A 17,409-nucleotide genomic window follows, 5' to 3' on the forward strand; every position below is an offset into this window, starting at 1 on the left:
CGAATAACAATCTCATTTTTAATAAGTTAAATTCCTTCGTGCTGTACAGAAAGTATTGTAAATAAGAACAAAATAGGCACACGATTTCGTCACGTTTTGAAGGGTCTACATATCAACTAGGCACAATCTATAATGCACTTGATTAGCAAAATCTATAATAATTCCAGTAAGCTTAAAGTTTGTTTGCTGAAACTCGTAGGATTTTCCCGCAGAGGAACGAACAGGCAGTAGTTTATTTGTACAGCTGTGCCGTTTACGTGAATCGTTTGACTTCAGCAGCTTTCTCAACAACACCTGCACCTCAAAAGAATAGATCCTTATTGAATAAAAAAATTATAATTACAATAATAAAAGTGCAATTAGACTTGTAATAGCAACAAGTGTCGGTGGAAGAACATTATGATCACGCCTGGGTCACGCAAGAATGATATGATTTCATACTTAATTTTGCGGGGTCATTTAATAGGTCTAACTGGTGTTTGCGGATGTGTTTATTGAAACTTCACAGTTTAAGTGTCTTTGTCAATGAATAGTGATAGCGATAACAGCTGCATTTGAGACAATAGGATCCCAGGCTGGAAAGCTATTAACGAACTCATGCAGAATAGGGAACTTTCTGAAAATGTTTCTGTAATGTCTAACGCTTTAATTATCTGCTGTGGGTGTTTAAACAAATCATACAAACATCTTTTGCGTAGCAGAGGCGATATAGCATGACTGCTGTGGTGTATCACAATATTGTGTTGCAATTAGGAACAGGTACTCGAATTGTATTATATTCTGTCAATTTCACGTTAGGTATCGTTAAGTAGAGGTGTTCTTATTCTCGTTGGGTTTTGCCATCATAGTGTTTATCGTTTCCCATTACAGGCGTTCACTCACTGGCTGACCAGCCCAGCAGACCAGTATAGCAGGTTTACTTCCACAAAAATGCATGTTGAAGTAAAACTCGTTTGAAAGTCTGATGGAAATCCAAGGGCACCTTACGTGAATTTTTTTTAAACATGAACGTACGAAATAACAATAATGTTGGAAACAAAAACTCAAGCCATTAAATATTGATGGATGAATTTTACAAATACGCGAGAATTAAGTCCGAATCTCCTAAGATTGTCCGCTTCCTTCTATATAATCAATGTCATTTCCTATGAAGAACGTTACAAGGGAAAAGGTGGTCGATGTGACTGATGCGCGGACTGGAGTAAACATGTTTTCATTCAGCAGCCTCCCCCAGGGCTAGCTGGTGAAACTAAATGTGGGAGCAATGTGGGAGCAATGTGGAAGCAATTTGATCAACAGAATAACTTTGGCTGTTGGAGGCTGAGACGTCCCGCTTCCATCATGCTTTCTCTTTACGGGAAAGCCGGCTGGCCTTCACTGGCGTCAGGATATTGTGCGTCATTTGCTGGGAAGGGCAATTCTGCCGAGCGCCGCAGAGGGGAAAAGCTTGTCATCAGGAAATCGTGCTACACAAAGGTTTTTTCTTTCTTTTGTCAAATGCTAGTCGTGCGGTCTGCTTTCTGTTATGTTACAGTTGTCTTTGCCCCTCCCTGCCAGCTACAAAAAGTCTTAAACAGACTCAGTATATCAAGCATACATTGTTAAGGAATTCTTCCTGCTTTATTCGTGCAATGTAAAATTCAAGATTAAGTTAAATCGTAGGAAATCTTACGAAGTCTAACACAAAACCCTTGTGCAGTGACTGTGCACATCTTATTACATGTATTATGCGTGTATAATAAATTGTGAATTTTTATCCAGGATACTACATTTTAAAGTTTGCCATGTTCATAAGGGCAGACATTAGAACTTCAAAGGCTGTGACTGACTGATGTCAGCGGGTCGCTGTCCTAAGACCACTGACACCTCTACCTCCAGACCCTTTGAAGTGGAACTGTAAAGTACGTGTAGAATTACACTGAACATCAATGTTTTTTTATATATATATACAATATATATAACAATATATTTATATTATATCTGACAGGACAGTCACGCTACGATTAATGTCAAAGGATGAAAAAGGATATAAAGTGCACTGTTTAAAATTCGGATTTATAAAAAGACCACTCTCACCCAGGAAGGGTGCGAGTGTAGAAGAGCAGAGAGACTGATCAGAGCATGGAGATCCTGAGGGATCTGGAGGTGGAGGAGCTGCACAGATCAGCTCATATGGAATGGAGACAGCTAAGTGGTTTGGGTAGTTTAAGGATAGCACTTGGATGGATCCCAAGGGGATGTTCCAGGCATATCCTACTGGATGGGGACCTCGGGGGAAAATATCTTCCAGCTGGCTTAGAAGCGTCTTCCGAACAGAAAAATGTGTGAGTGTCTTATGCGAGATGGGAATTGGCTGTCTCTCTGTATGTGTCACGTCTGATGGGGGGGGGCACGACCCAGAGGCAGCGTCAGGCTGAACTAACGAAGTGGAATAGGGCAATCAGACAAATCGGAGTAGGGAGAACCGGAACCGGAACTTATCACGAAAGGGAGACTCTGGGAACAGAAAACAGCAATAACAGGAACGATGACCGAGTTGGGGAACAGAGTGAGGGTGGGCACATATACACACTGCTTACCAGGGACTAACAAAGGCAGCTGTGGGTGATTGTAACGTCGCACTGAGAATAATTAGGTGGGATGGCCAGCACCCTCTGCTGGTCAAACATGGGTGTGACGGAGGCAGATCGTGACAGTAGATACCAGAAAGTAAAAATTGACCCAGGTTTGATTTAATGTCAGAATGCTTGATTTTGCCAAAGACACAAGAAATATCAAACCACAATCTTTAACAGTTTTGGTATATATGTGTTGGGGTTCTACCTGGCCTGGTCAGTGGGGGTCTCACTTTCACTTCCACAGCAGATTTAGCACCATTGCTTGTGGGACTTCCCTACAAAGATGGCAAGGGGGTGCAGTGGTTAGCGTCATTTCCCCACACCTCAGGGGCCTGGGTTCAGATCTCTGCAAGGCTTCTATGTGTGTGGAGGTGTGTGGAGTTTGCATCTTCTCCCCATGTTGTCATGGGGTTTCCTCCAGGTACTCTGGTTCCCACAGTGCAAAAACATGTTAATTGCAGTTACCAAATTGCTTATAGGTGTATGTGTGTGAGTGTGTCCTGCAGTGGGTTGGTGTCCCATCCTGGGCTACTCCCCACCTTATATGCTCTGGGCTACCTATGAGCCTGGATCGGGCTTACTGCTTACGGCTGTACTGAGGTTACTGAAAATGGATGCCCTGAAAACCTATATTTTGGTGTCTAGTTTGACTGGGCTTTTTGTAGGCTTGTCTGGGAAAATCAGAGTCAAATTGATCAGTACTTCAGCTGAAAAAAATCCTTGCATTTCAGTTTATAATCTCAGTGTGCTGTTTGACAACAAGGCAGAGCTTGGTAAAAAAAATTAAGACATGTCCTTGATCTCTGTCAAAAAAAAATTATTTCAATGTCATGTGACATTTACGGTGAGAGAAATGATAAGGTGTTCTGGGCCAATTTTAACACCTACACTCAGAAAGGAAGATTCCTCAGTAGTCTGCTTTTAAGAGCAAGCAGGGGGCGCTAATGGGTCCACCAAAGAATTTAAATCAGTAAAGGCTGTAAATTTGAGAGTCCAGAATACAAAGGCAATTGAAATAACAAATGACCCCAGAAGGGGAGAGAAGGTACAGCTAAATACAGAGAAAGTGTCTTGCCCGGCTCGTCCGCTCCTCCTGTGTGCCACGCCCCCTGATTACCCACGTGTTTTCTCCCGATTGTACCCAGCTGTATCTAGTTCATTTTCAATCAGTCCTGTGTATTTCAGTCCGTGTCTTACCCGAGTCCTTTGTCCGTCATTGATGTTACCTAATGTACGTCTACGAGCGATGTTTCCTGTGTCCGGTCCGTCCAATAAATCCCCGTTTACCCTTCTTTTGCCTGCTCGCCTGTTACCTGCTCGCTCGCCTGCCAGCGCACTCGCCCGCTTCCCGGACGAGCGTGACAGAAAGTAGCCAAGTTAGAAAAATTACTCGCAGTGAAAGGATGCGAGTGATTTAAAGTAATTTTAGTGATTTTAGTAATTCAAAAGCAATATCAGCATTTTAAAAGATTTCTGTACAAATTCTCCAGCCAACAGGTTTGATTTTAAATAGGGGCAAAGACTTTTCATAGTTGTCCTTATAAACAACAGGTGCAAGGCAGGGAATAACCCAGGATTGGACGTAAACTGCATTCACACCTACTGCCAGTTCAGCAAAGCTAATTCACCAGCATGCTTTTGACTGTGGGGGGAACCAGAAAACCTAGCAGAAACCCCACGACGTTCAGCCCCCACACCTCATTCTGGCTCCGCCCCTGCTGAGGGGGGGTCTGAAGTTCCAAGTTTGTTTTTGATGTTCTGAGGCACGTCAGCACAAGGATTGTACTATAGATGGGAGGGGGTCATCAGAAAGCGATTCAGCTTTAGCATTTGTATTTTCCTGGGCATGTCCCCCCCCCCCCCCCAAAAAAAAGAAAAAAGAAAAAGGACCAGTGTTTTTTCATACCATTACACCATTTACAGTGACACCTATCATGGTCTTATAGTCTTTGTGAAGATGTTGCTAACCAATGAATAAATGACATCCTAACAGAACACGCATGGGATAAGTTTAACTTCCTTGGGTTGCTGGCATTCAAACTATACTATTCATCGTTGATATCATAGAAATCTACATGCTGGAAGCAATTAAGATGTTAAATAATACATCTAATTTATTACTTTTTTTCTGAGCAAGTTCTCATTGGAGAACATGGAACTCAGAGTCCATCGCAAACATTTTAGGCCACGGTACTGAAAAGCGTTGCATAATTTTAATGTTTACTCTAATATGCCTTGTTCTTTAATAGCACTGAAACAGTGACTAGTTTTTATAGACGGAACACATGAAAGGTTGTATTTCCCAGCCCTGGTGCTGGCAGCCCATTGTCTATTCATGTTTTTTTTCCAGTTGGGGAGTTAATAATTTGGAATGATTCAGCTGTTAGTCAAATGAATTAAAGAGTTCATAGAACCATAAAACAGTCCAATGGCCACGGCTTTTAATTGTGTTTTTTATTTATTTATCGCAGCTTTTGTCCCCTGACTGATCTCACTCTATTGTACTACATTTACTTCTCGAAACAAGAATGACTTTCAACATGACGAGCGTCTTTTACCCACGTAGTGTACGGTACCGTCTCAGGGCACATTATTTGTGTTCTTCCTCTAATCCCCCATCCACGCCGAGCTCAAACTGACATCGGCAAACCCATTTTAGTGGAGATCATGATTCCGGCGTTGTTCAGTTGCCGGCGAGGTCTTATTTGTCATGTGACTGGAAGTTAGGGCGACTCAGTGGGTCGCCTCACACCTCCAGGGCTGGGGTTTAAAAGCTTGCCCCCCCCCATGCAGTTAGGCTAATTGCTCTGTAACTGCCCACCAGTGTTGTGCAAGTTCCTGAAAATTAGTAATTAGTCACAGTCACTAGTTCAAGAATTCATTACAAGACGTTTCATTTGTGACATGCACAGTTATACATGTTTACTGTATACACCATGGAGTGAAATGTAACCCTTAATCACTCCTCAGACTGTGCATTGGTTTAAATTAAAACAGATAACTAAAAACTAAAGATATACTATCTTAAATCTAACAAATATATAAATAACAAATAAGCAATATGTACTACAAATGAACAATATGTACTCAAATAATTAAGATACAAATTGTCATTGTGCTTTCTGGAACAGATGTGCAAAGGACAGTGTAATACTGCTATGGGTTAGTGGTAAATTATAAGCAGAATGTGAGTGAATGGATCTGAATCGAAATACACAATGAAATACACAGCTACTTACTTCAAAAGTAATTTGAAAAAGAAATTTGTATTTGAGTTACTGCATAATTAGTTACTGGGGAAAGTAACTTTTGTGTTCCCTCAAATCTCTTATTAATGCATACATAACCCAGACAGCACACAAATGCCCCCAGGTCATTGGTTTAAGATTCAGATTTTGTTAAATGATAGACTATTAACAATAGGCCTATTAACAACACTTAAACTATTACGTACACTGATGTGTGTTTCAGTGCCTTGAAAAGGCAATTGATTACATTACTCATTATCGCCAAGTGTAGCGGAATTACAGTAATGTGTTACTTTGTAACACTGTTGCCCACACTGTGTGGCTGTGTGTGTATGTGCCCTCATCCTGTCCAGAGGGTAACCCAGTCCCATCCCCTGTGCTGCCGAGGATGGCCTCAGGGTGACCCTTAGCAGAAAAGCGGCTAAACGATGAATGAATTTTAGTATTTATTTTTAATGCAAAAATAAAGTGTCAAGTAATCAATGCATAAAAGGATGAATACAAAGCAGATCCCAAACGAGATCCACTGCCTAAGCGCGAACTGTAGGTAGGTCATAAAGATAAGAATGTAGTACATAATGACAAATATTATGATACAGTAATAAGTAGAGTAACTAGATATATGAGGTCGCACAATATTGTCACGTGCATGACAAAGTAGCGTATTGTAATTAACCCGGATTTGTAATATAACAGAGTTATTATAGTTATAACAGAGTAATTCTGAGGTGTCCGGATGTCAGACACTCGTAACCAGGGACTGACTGTATGTCAGAGGAGTAAAGTGTGAAAATGTAACAAGGAGTTAAGAAAAGTAACAGTCAAGTAACAAGCACAGCGTTTCTGGCGTAGCGAAAAAAAGCCTGAATCAGCCTTGTTCTGGACGGGCATGGAAGTGGAAACAGGCATTACAGTCTCTTGGGGGCTTTCAGTGAAATCGCAGAGAGAAAAGCTGAGAAGGTAGAGCTTTGGTCAGCTTTCATTGTTTTTGCTTCAACAGCAGGGTTCAGAACTCTGACACTTTAGATTTGGGTGAACGTCATTAAATATACACATTAATATGTTTTAGATTCAGTTACCCCATACAAGCTGACAGCATGTTAGATTAATTTGCTGTTTGTTGAGGTCCAACATTACAACATAAAATTGAAATGTCATTGTCATGTTTTCAAAGGAACATGATTAAAAGATTATCGAAATATGAAATTAATATCTTGTGCTTCGTGGAGACATTTTGCACACTTGTTTGGTGGGTTCTTACACCTAGTGTCCTAACACATCACATGACGCATCACATGACACATCACATGACACATCACATGACAGCACATGCAAACCCTGGCTGTGTACTAATTCAAGGGCTGCATCCTCCGTAGGACACGGTCAGTGATGGTGCAGCCTTTGTAGGACTGAAAGCATTGTTAAATGGGACAGTCTGGCCTATGGATAATTTCCTATTTGCGTCACCAGCCGTTCCCGCTCTAACCCTTAAGTCACGAAGCGCTGCTCGTATGGCCTAACCGGGACACGCCCACTGTACCTCCGCGCAGTGAATCTTGGGATATGTTGGGCTGCGAAAGATCCATCGGGTGGATCCTCGACAAAAGGACGACGCGTTTCCAGACCGCGTTTAAAGGAGCCTTCGAAAAGTGACAGCGATGTCATCCTCTCTGAGGCTTTCGGACTCTGTCTGTTTGCCTGGCAATCTAACCGCTGTGCTCCTCAATGAAGCAAGTTTCCCTTCTGCATATGCGAGCCGCAGTTAGGCAGGCACTGCGCCTTATCGTGGTCAGCATGTCCAGCAGTTATTAGAATAGACTCATCTATCCACAGTCTATAGGATACCATCAAATTGGCCCTGCGGTCGGAGCAGGAGATATCTCCTGCTTCCCCAGGGCTTGTTTACATAACAGCTCAGCTCACTGGATGGCTGGAGGCCCATTTGGCACTAAGAAACAAATGCAGTGTTTATGTGATAATGGGGCACAGAGCCGGCCATTTGTCACTGTTCACATCGTCTGCTTGAAACTATAATCCTACAGTGATTGTAACCTTCAACATTCATACCTCTGGCTCTGGAGTCCAGTATATTTATGCCTCAGTGTATCAGTTAATGAAATTAAAGTAATTATTAGAAAAATATTACAGTACCATAACGGTTACTTGCTTTATTCATGGTTAAATATTGTTTTTCCCATAACCCAGAAAAATATTTCAGGATTAATTTATTTGTATGAATGACAGAAGTTCAGGAGAACCCAAGGAAAAAAAGCGTCCCTCAATTTTAGGTTATTTGTGATTTTCTATGTCTTTTGAGGAAATAAGACATCTTACAATCTAGATTTTTTAAAATTTATTTTTATTATTAATTTCACAGCATGTCCTCTTTAGTGTAGTACAGGAATAAATACGTTTCCTTACATCAGTGAAAAGATAGATGCAAAAACAAAATGTCTACAATGGACATGAATGAATGGGTGGGGGTCTCAGGAGGTTACCACCACGTCATTGAGAGAAGATTTTTTATGAGGAATCACTAAATAACATTTTAGGACCTGCGAACTTCTGGCATTGCACCTGAAATTAATGAATTCGCTTCAGTTGGGGGAATTGCCTGAACAGGACCAGTGTTCATGAAGCTAGGAAGTAAATTACTGCTGATCTTAGCTTTGACAACAACCAAGTGCAACTTCCTCCAGATCACAGGACACAGTTCATTTGACAGATAAATCAAAGTGCTTAAACATAAATCAATGCAAGAGAGGTAGTATATATGCATTGGAGGGAAATATATTGCTGGTTGTTGATTTCATTGCTTAGTTGAACATCTGCAGAACAAGAAATGAGAAACGTCAATCAAGGCAGTGGAAGAATAAAGGTACTGGAGGTCAAGTTTTGTGTGCACTCTTGCAAAACTGGAAAAATAATGTGGCACCAGTGAGCCAACAAACCTGTATGCCTGTATATACCACTAATATACCAAGTACCTGTATATACCATCTATACTGTATACCACGTACCTGTATATACCACCTATAAACCAAGTACCTATATATACCATCTATATACCAAGAGACTGTATACTGTATGCTACCTAAATACCAAGTGCCTGTATATACCACCTATATACCAAGTGCTGGCATATACCAAAACTTTCTGTGTTACGCATATAGACAATATTGATTCTTTGGAAATCATAATTACGCTTGCTTGAAAACTAAGAACTCATAGCAGAGATGATCCTAAAAGAGTTAAGAATGTTTTCTTAAAAACAGTCACTCAAATTGTACACAACAGGAACAGTGAAGGCACATAATCCCATTGTCTCATTTTGTTCTTTGTCAGAAGATTTTTCTGTTTTCTGTTCAAAGTATCTGGTAGAGAGAGAGGGAGAGTTTGGGGGAGAGGTAATCAACCTTATCTCAGGCTGCCCCATAGTGAAAATCCGCCCATTAGAGGAAACGAGAGCTTCCTGTTGTTTTTATAGAGCTTTCGTTCACAAATGTTGTGATATTTCATCTGTTTTCAGCTCTGGTGAGGGTCAAAGCATTATCCAGACATGAAAAGGGCTTTTTCTTCTTTGCCTTTTCTTCTAAGGATTCTCACATTTGAATTTTGGGGTAAGTGAATTATTCTTTAGGAAGCAATTAAAGACTTTTAAGAAGAAAGCTGTTGCGACTTGTAACTGAGAATAACTTTTTTAATGTTCCCTGCCTTGAATGTATTAAATACTCCCTGGAAATGGTTGTTCACTTTGACTTAGATCCAAGAAGCATGGAGCTTCGGGGACGAAACCATCATTTGATGCATGCTATGAAACGCACTGTCAAATTGGGGGCTAATTCCATTGTCAAAGTGTGACACGTAAAGAGAGACTGGATCTAAATGGAGGAATACATGGAGGAAGGCTGTTGACCAGCACTGAAATTCTCTGTCAACCGTAGGGAAACCTGTCAGCATTTTCGTTATTCGCATGTAGTATATAGCGGCTGGCATCCTTACCAGGGTGTTTCCCTGCTTTGTGTCCTGCTTTGTGTCCTGTGCTCCGGGGCCCCTGCGACCTTGGTCAGGATAAGCGCTTGAAAGATGGAAAACCATCGTATATGCAGCCCCCGAGACTGTTTGTGTGTGAAACAAGAGTCTGTAATTCCTAAAATGGGGGAAGAATCTGATTGCACGGGAATGGACAGAACTTGAAAAGAGGAAATACAAAAAAAATATTTCACAATATTGGTTTTTAGTGGTGGTGGGGGGGGGGGGGTCACATGTTAAAGTTTAATTTGGAGGCAGCGGCAGTTTAATAAACTTCATTTGAGTTGTTATGCAGCCGATTGACTAGATTATCTTGCACAAATATTCAACAGCTAAAAAAATAAAGGAACCGATTCAATGGAAATCTAACAGATGAAGCAAACTGATATTCTTCTTCTTCTCAGTGGCTTAGATTCTCTGTGCAGCTTTGCTGACTTGCCGTTTTCGATGTTATCGGAGTTATTTAGTAATATAGGGAGTCCCTGGGATACAAACCGGTTCCGTTCCGAGAGCGGGTTCGTGAGCCCAAAAGTCCAACAGAGTCCAAAAACGTCCAAAAAGCCTAGACACGCCGCTGAGGGAGCTCCAACCCCCAACCCTCTCCTCAACTCCAGTTCAAACGAAGCATCGGAGATAGGAACTAACTTACGCACTGTCTTAGAATTTGAAATTCACGTCTTTGAAAGTTTGCATCTTGAAATTTCATATATAGAGGATTTTCCGTGTATATGTAAATAGCACAATTTGTACAGGGTACATTTACTTGTCACTGGGATTGTACCCTCAGGAGTCTGCCGATTGTACCCTAGCTGCAGGTAAATGTACCTTTCAAGGTATAGAAATGCACCATTGTACCATTGGGAGTACTTCATTGTTCCTTGTACCTTGGGGCACACAACTATACCAGGGCCGTACCACTTTTTCCTGACAGTGTGTGTTTGTACCTTCTGGGATAGGCTCTGGACACTGCACAAGACAATCTGGTATAGAAGATGGATGGATATGCACCCCCCCCTCCCTGTATATTGGGAGAGGTTGTGGGGTTTCCTGAGGCCTTTTCGGTCGACTCTGCTTTGAAAGAGAAAATTTGGTCCCCGATGTCCATGTATAAACTTGCAAATTTAGTCACTTTCCTCTTCCTTGTTCTTTAAATACATTTGTGGAAAAAAAAGTGACCAGTGATGGACTCAGTTCTGCAGCGTGATGTTTCAGTGCACCTGTTTCCTGTGCCGGTATGTGGGCTGCGCAGAGCCATCTGTAATTTATACCGGGCAAATTTCATGTGAAAGATGCATCACCTCGCATGGCGTTCTTAGCTTAAATGCTGCAGCTTTTGCAGTGATGCAAAACCTCAGGGTTTGGGAGAGAGTAGATGGAACAAAAACCGATGGAAGGAACCTACACTGATTTTTTTTTATGTCTCACTGCAGTGTTGAACGCAGTGCTGGTGTCTGGGGAAGATACACATGTACCCACGACAGGTAAAGGCCGTCTCTCATTTCTTAGCATTTTTTTTGGCGAAATTCATGCAGTGTGAACCATAAAGTGTCATTTTCAGGTATGGCCCTATTTTCCTACAAAATATAACTGTGCCCTTGAGAGGTAAAGTGAAGTTTTGAGAAAACTTTTCAACAAAAAGAAAGTTTTGAGAAAATGAGCTCCAAAGTCGAAATAAAAAAAAAAAATCAGTGTGCTTATACCCTACAATTGATACAATATCATAGGTAGCACAGAGGTATGACTTAGATAATAACAACTTATACAATTGAAAATATTCAATAAAAAGGGGGTAGGGGTCAAAAATGTGGGATAGCTCACTTTACGTCTCAAGGGCACAATTAATGGACTCGGTTCAACGTTTGCTTCTTGCTGAAAAAGACATTTGTGCACTGGAAAGCAAATGGTCTGCATTTCATGCCTCCCATTCACCCATCCACACACTCATCCACACACCGGTGGCGGAGGCTGCCATGTAAGGTGCCAACCTGCTCACCGGGCGCAATTCGGGGTTCAGTGTCTTGCTCAAGGAGGCTTTGATGGGGTCAGGAGGAACCAGGGCTCGAACCTGCAACCCTCCGGTTGCTGAACAATAGCACTACCTCCTGCGCAACCATCTTCCCCCAACACGGCTGTCTATTTTATACTTGTTAACACATGGTCACATATGCTGAGATTTGATTTAAAGAAACCCTTCCAATGTTTGTAAACACTTTCCCGCATTAAAGCAATAATTGCATGTCCGGGCTGTAAAATTGTCTTTATCTATGGTTGCCTCTCCTCTTTATCTCAGCCCATGTCCCTATGGGTCCCTGTAACCCTTATCTCTGCACAGCTTCATTGCCTAACCGTTATGGTACCTCAGCCAGAGTGACACGTTGCCCCTCACCAGTGATTGCCCTTGGCCAAAACATCTGTCTAGCAGGAACAGCTTTGGGGGGGGGGGGGGGGGGGGCTAAGTCTGCGTAGAGGTGTGCGGCTTAATCTCTGAGGAACACACGCCCTCCATGTACGTCCCCAGGGCTGGAGGTTCAGTGCAAGGGTCAAAAACCAGAGCTGGGGTAAATCTCTGGGGGAAGAAAGGGCTATGAAGCCAAAAAGGTACCCGTGCTAAACACCAAACACAGGGAGCGTACATTAAAAAAACAAAGCAAAACAAATATTATATCAGTCACTTTTTTGGATGTCAGGAGTTTCTGTTACTGTGCATGTGGTTACAGTTTATTTTCATGGTTTGGTTGCCAGTCTTTTGATTTTATGTGGGTGGGTCTCCTTTAGTTGTGGGTTTTGCATCATTTCTTGCTCGGGGCAGGAGAGAATGGCCTTCAAACAGCTGGTAAGGTCTGATTACATCTATCCTGATGAACAAAAGGGGACTGGCGGCGGAACAGCCCAGAAATTAATACACATCATCTGCAGGAACACCCAGACTTACTCAAGATTACTTTCCATCAAGAAATCTGCTGGCCTTCATGTTTACTTATGTTTCTTATTTGGCCACAGCTGCTCTCGAGATAAATCACGTTCGAGGCTGGGAGGTTTATTGTCTGTGGGAAAAGAGAAAGGGGAAGAAGTGTCTTCGCATGTGCGTCTAACCCCAACCCAAATGTGCTTTTTCGGAGAGGGGGGCGCCTTCCTGGCCCTGAAACCAAACAACGACGAAATGATCACACATACGTGGAAAATAAAGTTGTCCAGTCAGTTCTCAAAGTCTAGGACAAACAGGCAGGAGAGTGAGACATCTGGATAGCCTCTCTGTCTCGTGTTCACCCCACCGAGCTTCCTGTTATGCCTCGCTTCGGTAACAGTAAAAGTTCAGACTCTGCCTCAGCCGCCATAGCTGGAAAAAGCGCAGCACCGTTGCGTTCTCTGACATGAGGATAATGCTCTGCTTTCTGGGAATGTTTCTGTCTGTAGCCTTGGGTGAGTTTCCGGAGCGCCGATGCGGCATGTTTGTCTGCGTAAACGGAACAGGCTGTGTGACAGTCCGCTATCAGTCCTAATGACGTTCTGCTAGGTAGGAGGGAAGAAAAAAAAACACACATTTTATGTCTGCGTTCACTGGAAGCTTCTCCAAGCTGCACTTATGCCTAGTTGCCTCCTCGGCAGTTGTGTGCTTGTAATGTGATATTTGCCTGCTTTGGAAATACTGTTTGCCAAATAGACAACTGTAAATGCAGTGCTTGCTTCTCAGCATTTGCTTCTGAGGTACCAAGATGTAGTTCATGACAAAGCAGTACTTCTTTGACATGACTGTGCTGTTGAATTGTTAAGCTCTTTATGGCACCTGTGCGAATGCTTACATGATGGCAAATGGTTTTGAGACTTTTGTGCTTTTCCTTTTGCATTCAGCTTCCAGCAATGAGACGATGAAAGGTAGGATGCATTACTTTTTGCATGCTCCTCGACGCTGAACACTTAACTGAATTAAACTGGAATCAGTCTGTCTCAATCTCACTGCAGCTACATCAACTGCGCTATCGGTTCTTACTGTATTACAGGCATGGTGCAGTGAAATCTCCAGTTATGAACTAACAGCAATGAAAATATTTTGATTCATAGTAAAAACCGCTGAAGTCGCCACATCATTGTACCGTGCTGTGATTGGTTGCATTAAATATCTCCTTTTCTCTCTTAGATCCTATCTGTCCGTCATGCAACCACGAGTCATGTGACTTCGGTGAATGCTACAAGGATTTTGTTGTAATGAAATGCCTTCCGAGCTTTGTAAGCATTTTGACGCATTATAATAACATAGAAAGGTGCACATGGGACACCATAAAACGGTGAGTGAATTTTTCACTCGCGTATTTTTGAAACAGATGTTTAGCTTTTTCATTGCTGTTATCATATACATTCAGAAAAAGTGCATATGTAACCCTAATTTCTTTACCACCATAGCTGTAATTAATTGTGTAATATGAGATTATAATGCAAATATATAAATTAATTAAGTACAAGTATAGTAGTAAGGATGCTGATTTGTTTTCCAAAAGTCATTAATAGTGAGGGATTGTGTTCTTCAAGGAAAGGGACTTTGGTCTTGTGTGGCGTCATGATATTGGGTAACAGTAAAGTCTAGGTCTTCAGAGTCTCCCGCTGATACTCCACACCAAACCTCCTCTTCTGTTCCCTGTGGTGCCCCATGCAGATCTTACACTGAATTCACCATGTGTACCGAGCTGTACGCCGACTCCCTCAGGGTCCCGTGGCCCAACCAGCTGGTGGAGGACATCTTCGTGGAGATTCACGCCACCTTCTTCCAGGATTGTCTGGTCACTGAATTATACGACCCTCCTCCCAGTATCATCTTCGTCCTCGTGATGACTCCAATCTGCCTCATACCCATCATGGTCACCTTGGTGGTGCTGAAGACCAAAAACGGCGACAGCACCTCCTGATCGCCGCAAGAACTCGAGCCCCATCCTTCCCGCTACTTCCTTCACTCAGGCGACCATATGGCCCACAGGGAACCAAATTACCGGCCCATGAGGTCTTCTGCTACTTCACACATCTTATGTGACCGCGGCTCCGTCATTCTACTTTTATACTCTGAATGAGCCTTCAGACCTTCTACGTTCTGCCTTGAAGTACCCTACGAAAAACATGTCAGGTCAGCTCTTTGGCGGAGAGTCAATTCATTACCGTCCACTCTACGGTTAATGGATTTGATGCAAGCAAGATAGCTGCTTTTTTCACTTTAAGGTGCAATTCCAACAATAGAACAAAGCCAGGTCTATCAATTGTCCAAAACAGCAAAAAAAAAAAAATCCATTAACCATTTTTTTGTTGTGGATACATCGTTATGGCTATCACTCTCAAGCTCAGCCTGGTCTTCCCCTGGCCACAGAAGTGAGTGATGAGGTATCGACAAATAGGGGACAGGACAGGATTCTTCAGGTGTCATTCTTGAATGATCTCCATCAGCCGACATCTGACTGGCCAGTCGTCTCAGTCATTTAACGACGTGTGCTAAAAGCATTAATGGATTGTACACCAAACTAGATCTGATGAACGAGGAGCCAGTTTTGGCTTTTAGATTTGAATTGCTAAATGTTTTTTTGTTTTTTCGGATACTGGTGGTAACCCCAAGGACAGCCAAAATATACTTGGAGTGTTGCATCAGACAAATGACAAGAGCTGGATGGCTTGCGTGTATTTAAGCAACTCAAAGATCATTTCATGGTTTTGACCCTTTAAGGCAGTGGTTCTCAAACTCGGTCCTCGGGACCCACTGCCCTGCTTGTTTTCCAGCCATCCCTGCCCTACACACTGCTGATTATCTGGATCAGGTGTGTTCTGTCAATCAGAAGCTGAAGGACAGCTGGGACTCGTGTGTGGGGCAGGGATAGCAGGAAAACAAGCAGGGCAGTGCGGCCCAAGGACCAGGTTTGAGAACCACTGATCTAAGGGATAGTGAATATTTCCTTTGCTACCCGCACTTGAAATTCTTATGGCCTGTAAGCAGTGCTTAATTTGTGCAGGAGTTCAGAGCAGTCTGCACTACACCAGCTCAAACGTAAAATTAATAATAGTTAAACTTTGGAACAAATTGGCCTACACACTTAGCTAAAGAAATGTATATTTATAAAATCAACTGTGCTGTATTTTTTTGACATACATCCACCTAAATTAATGTGTTTCACTTATTCGACTTTTGATTTGAAAGAGAAAAGTCACACCACCTGCATACAGTAAAATCCACTTTTTGGCCCCTAATATAGGCCAAGGTGAGATTATCGTCTAGACCATTAAACTCACCTAACAGGCTAAGTCATCTTACAGTGTGATGGAACTATCAGATGTAGATAGCAAACATTGCCAGATGTTTAAGTAGTTAATAGCGCATTATCGTTAAGACTGATTTATCTAGGTGACGTCATTCAAAGTTAGCGCTGCTGCAGCTTCTCATGTAACGGTGATCGCAGTTGGTCTCTGGGCTCTTAATGAGCTCCGACACCTCGGAGTTGACAAACTAAGCACTGCCTGTAACCTTAGCTTCCGCTATGAATTTTTAATTATTATTACCACCCCCCCCCCCCTAGTATAACTTTGTAAAACAGAAATGCTGGCAGCTTTTCTACTTAAATTGTTTAATAAGCTTGACACCTGAGAAGCTGTCGGGTTTTTCAGTAAAATCGCACATATGAGGACCAATGTATATTTTCAAGAGAGCTATAGAAGACAATAGCAGGAAGATTAGGGTTTCCTGCCTTTGTCTCCGGACCAGCATCCTGCCCCAGGGCTGCAGTACGCCAGTGAATACATTCCAGAATATTCGTCCAGGCATAATGTTGTACCTTAATGAGCAGAAGGCTTTTAAGACAATTGGTATTTCTGCCATGTTTTTCAGTTTTTTTATTTGTTAGCAAATACTGTTGAAATAAAAAAACGTATATTAAACAATACTTTACGACTAATTGGATTTATTTCCAGCGATTGTATTCTGAATTATGAATTGTTTTAGACAAGCAGATATAGCAGAAATATTCCATGAATATATTCCAGGTAATGCACAAATTTACATAGTATCTAGTTTGCAAGTGTGTGTCTCTCATAATGCATCATTGTTATAATACATATTATAATATATACAGTCACATACATATACAGGCACAATAATCAGTCATGTCATCTGCGACACAGCTGTGCTGGGGGGTCGTGTTCTTATGGGGACAATTTAAAACATTCTAAAAAAAATAAAAAAATCCGGCAAGTCAGCTGAAATTGGTTAATTTCGCCCGTGGTTTCTCTACAGTGTGAAATCTTCAATGGATTAATTAAACTCCGGCTTGTAAACAGTGATATGCTGGCGTAATTAATTGCTTATTGGCATCGTGCAAAGTAAATTCATAATGACGGAACCCGCGAATGTTTTTTCTGAAACTATTGTTCCTGTCTCTCTTCGCGGGTTTTACTTGGACGGCATTGCAGTGTCGCTGATCCGCTTAGGTGATGTCTGGACCTACATACATAAATTAAGGGTAACTATTCCCTCATGTTGGATTCTGGGT

At 42.0% G+C, this 17,409-nt stretch overlaps 1 protein-coding gene across 2 annotated transcripts; it reads left to right on the plus strand.

The window, feature by feature from the left end:
* Positions 1–8,286: 8,286 nt before the first annotated feature.
* On the plus strand, positions 8,287–16,801 carry ramp2 (receptor (G protein-coupled) activity modifying protein 2). Of its 2 annotated transcripts, XM_048990340.1 has the most exons (5): positions 8,287–9,486; positions 11,329–11,379; positions 13,748–13,771; positions 14,034–14,181; positions 14,547–16,801. In XM_048990340.1, exons 1-5 carry the CDS (start codon positions 9,426–9,428, stop codon positions 14,794–14,796), a joined length of 534 nt encoding a protein of 177 aa, XP_048846297.1. In that variant the 5' UTR covers positions 8,287–9,425; the 3' UTR covers positions 14,797–16,801. The 2 variants fall into 2 exon arrangements, with proteins under 2 accessions (XP_048846297.1, XP_048846298.1); XM_048990341.1 differs by lacking the exons at positions 8,287–9,486; positions 11,329–11,379 and adding an exon at positions 11,533–13,318.
* The last annotated feature ends 608 nt before the right edge of the window (positions 16,802–17,409 follow it).

This window comes from Brienomyrus brachyistius, chromosome 22 (assembly GCF_023856365.1).
Source record: "Brienomyrus brachyistius isolate T26 chromosome 22, BBRACH_0.4, whole genome shotgun sequence".
Lineage (NCBI taxonomy): Eukaryota > Metazoa > Chordata > Actinopteri > Osteoglossiformes > Mormyridae > Brienomyrus > Brienomyrus brachyistius.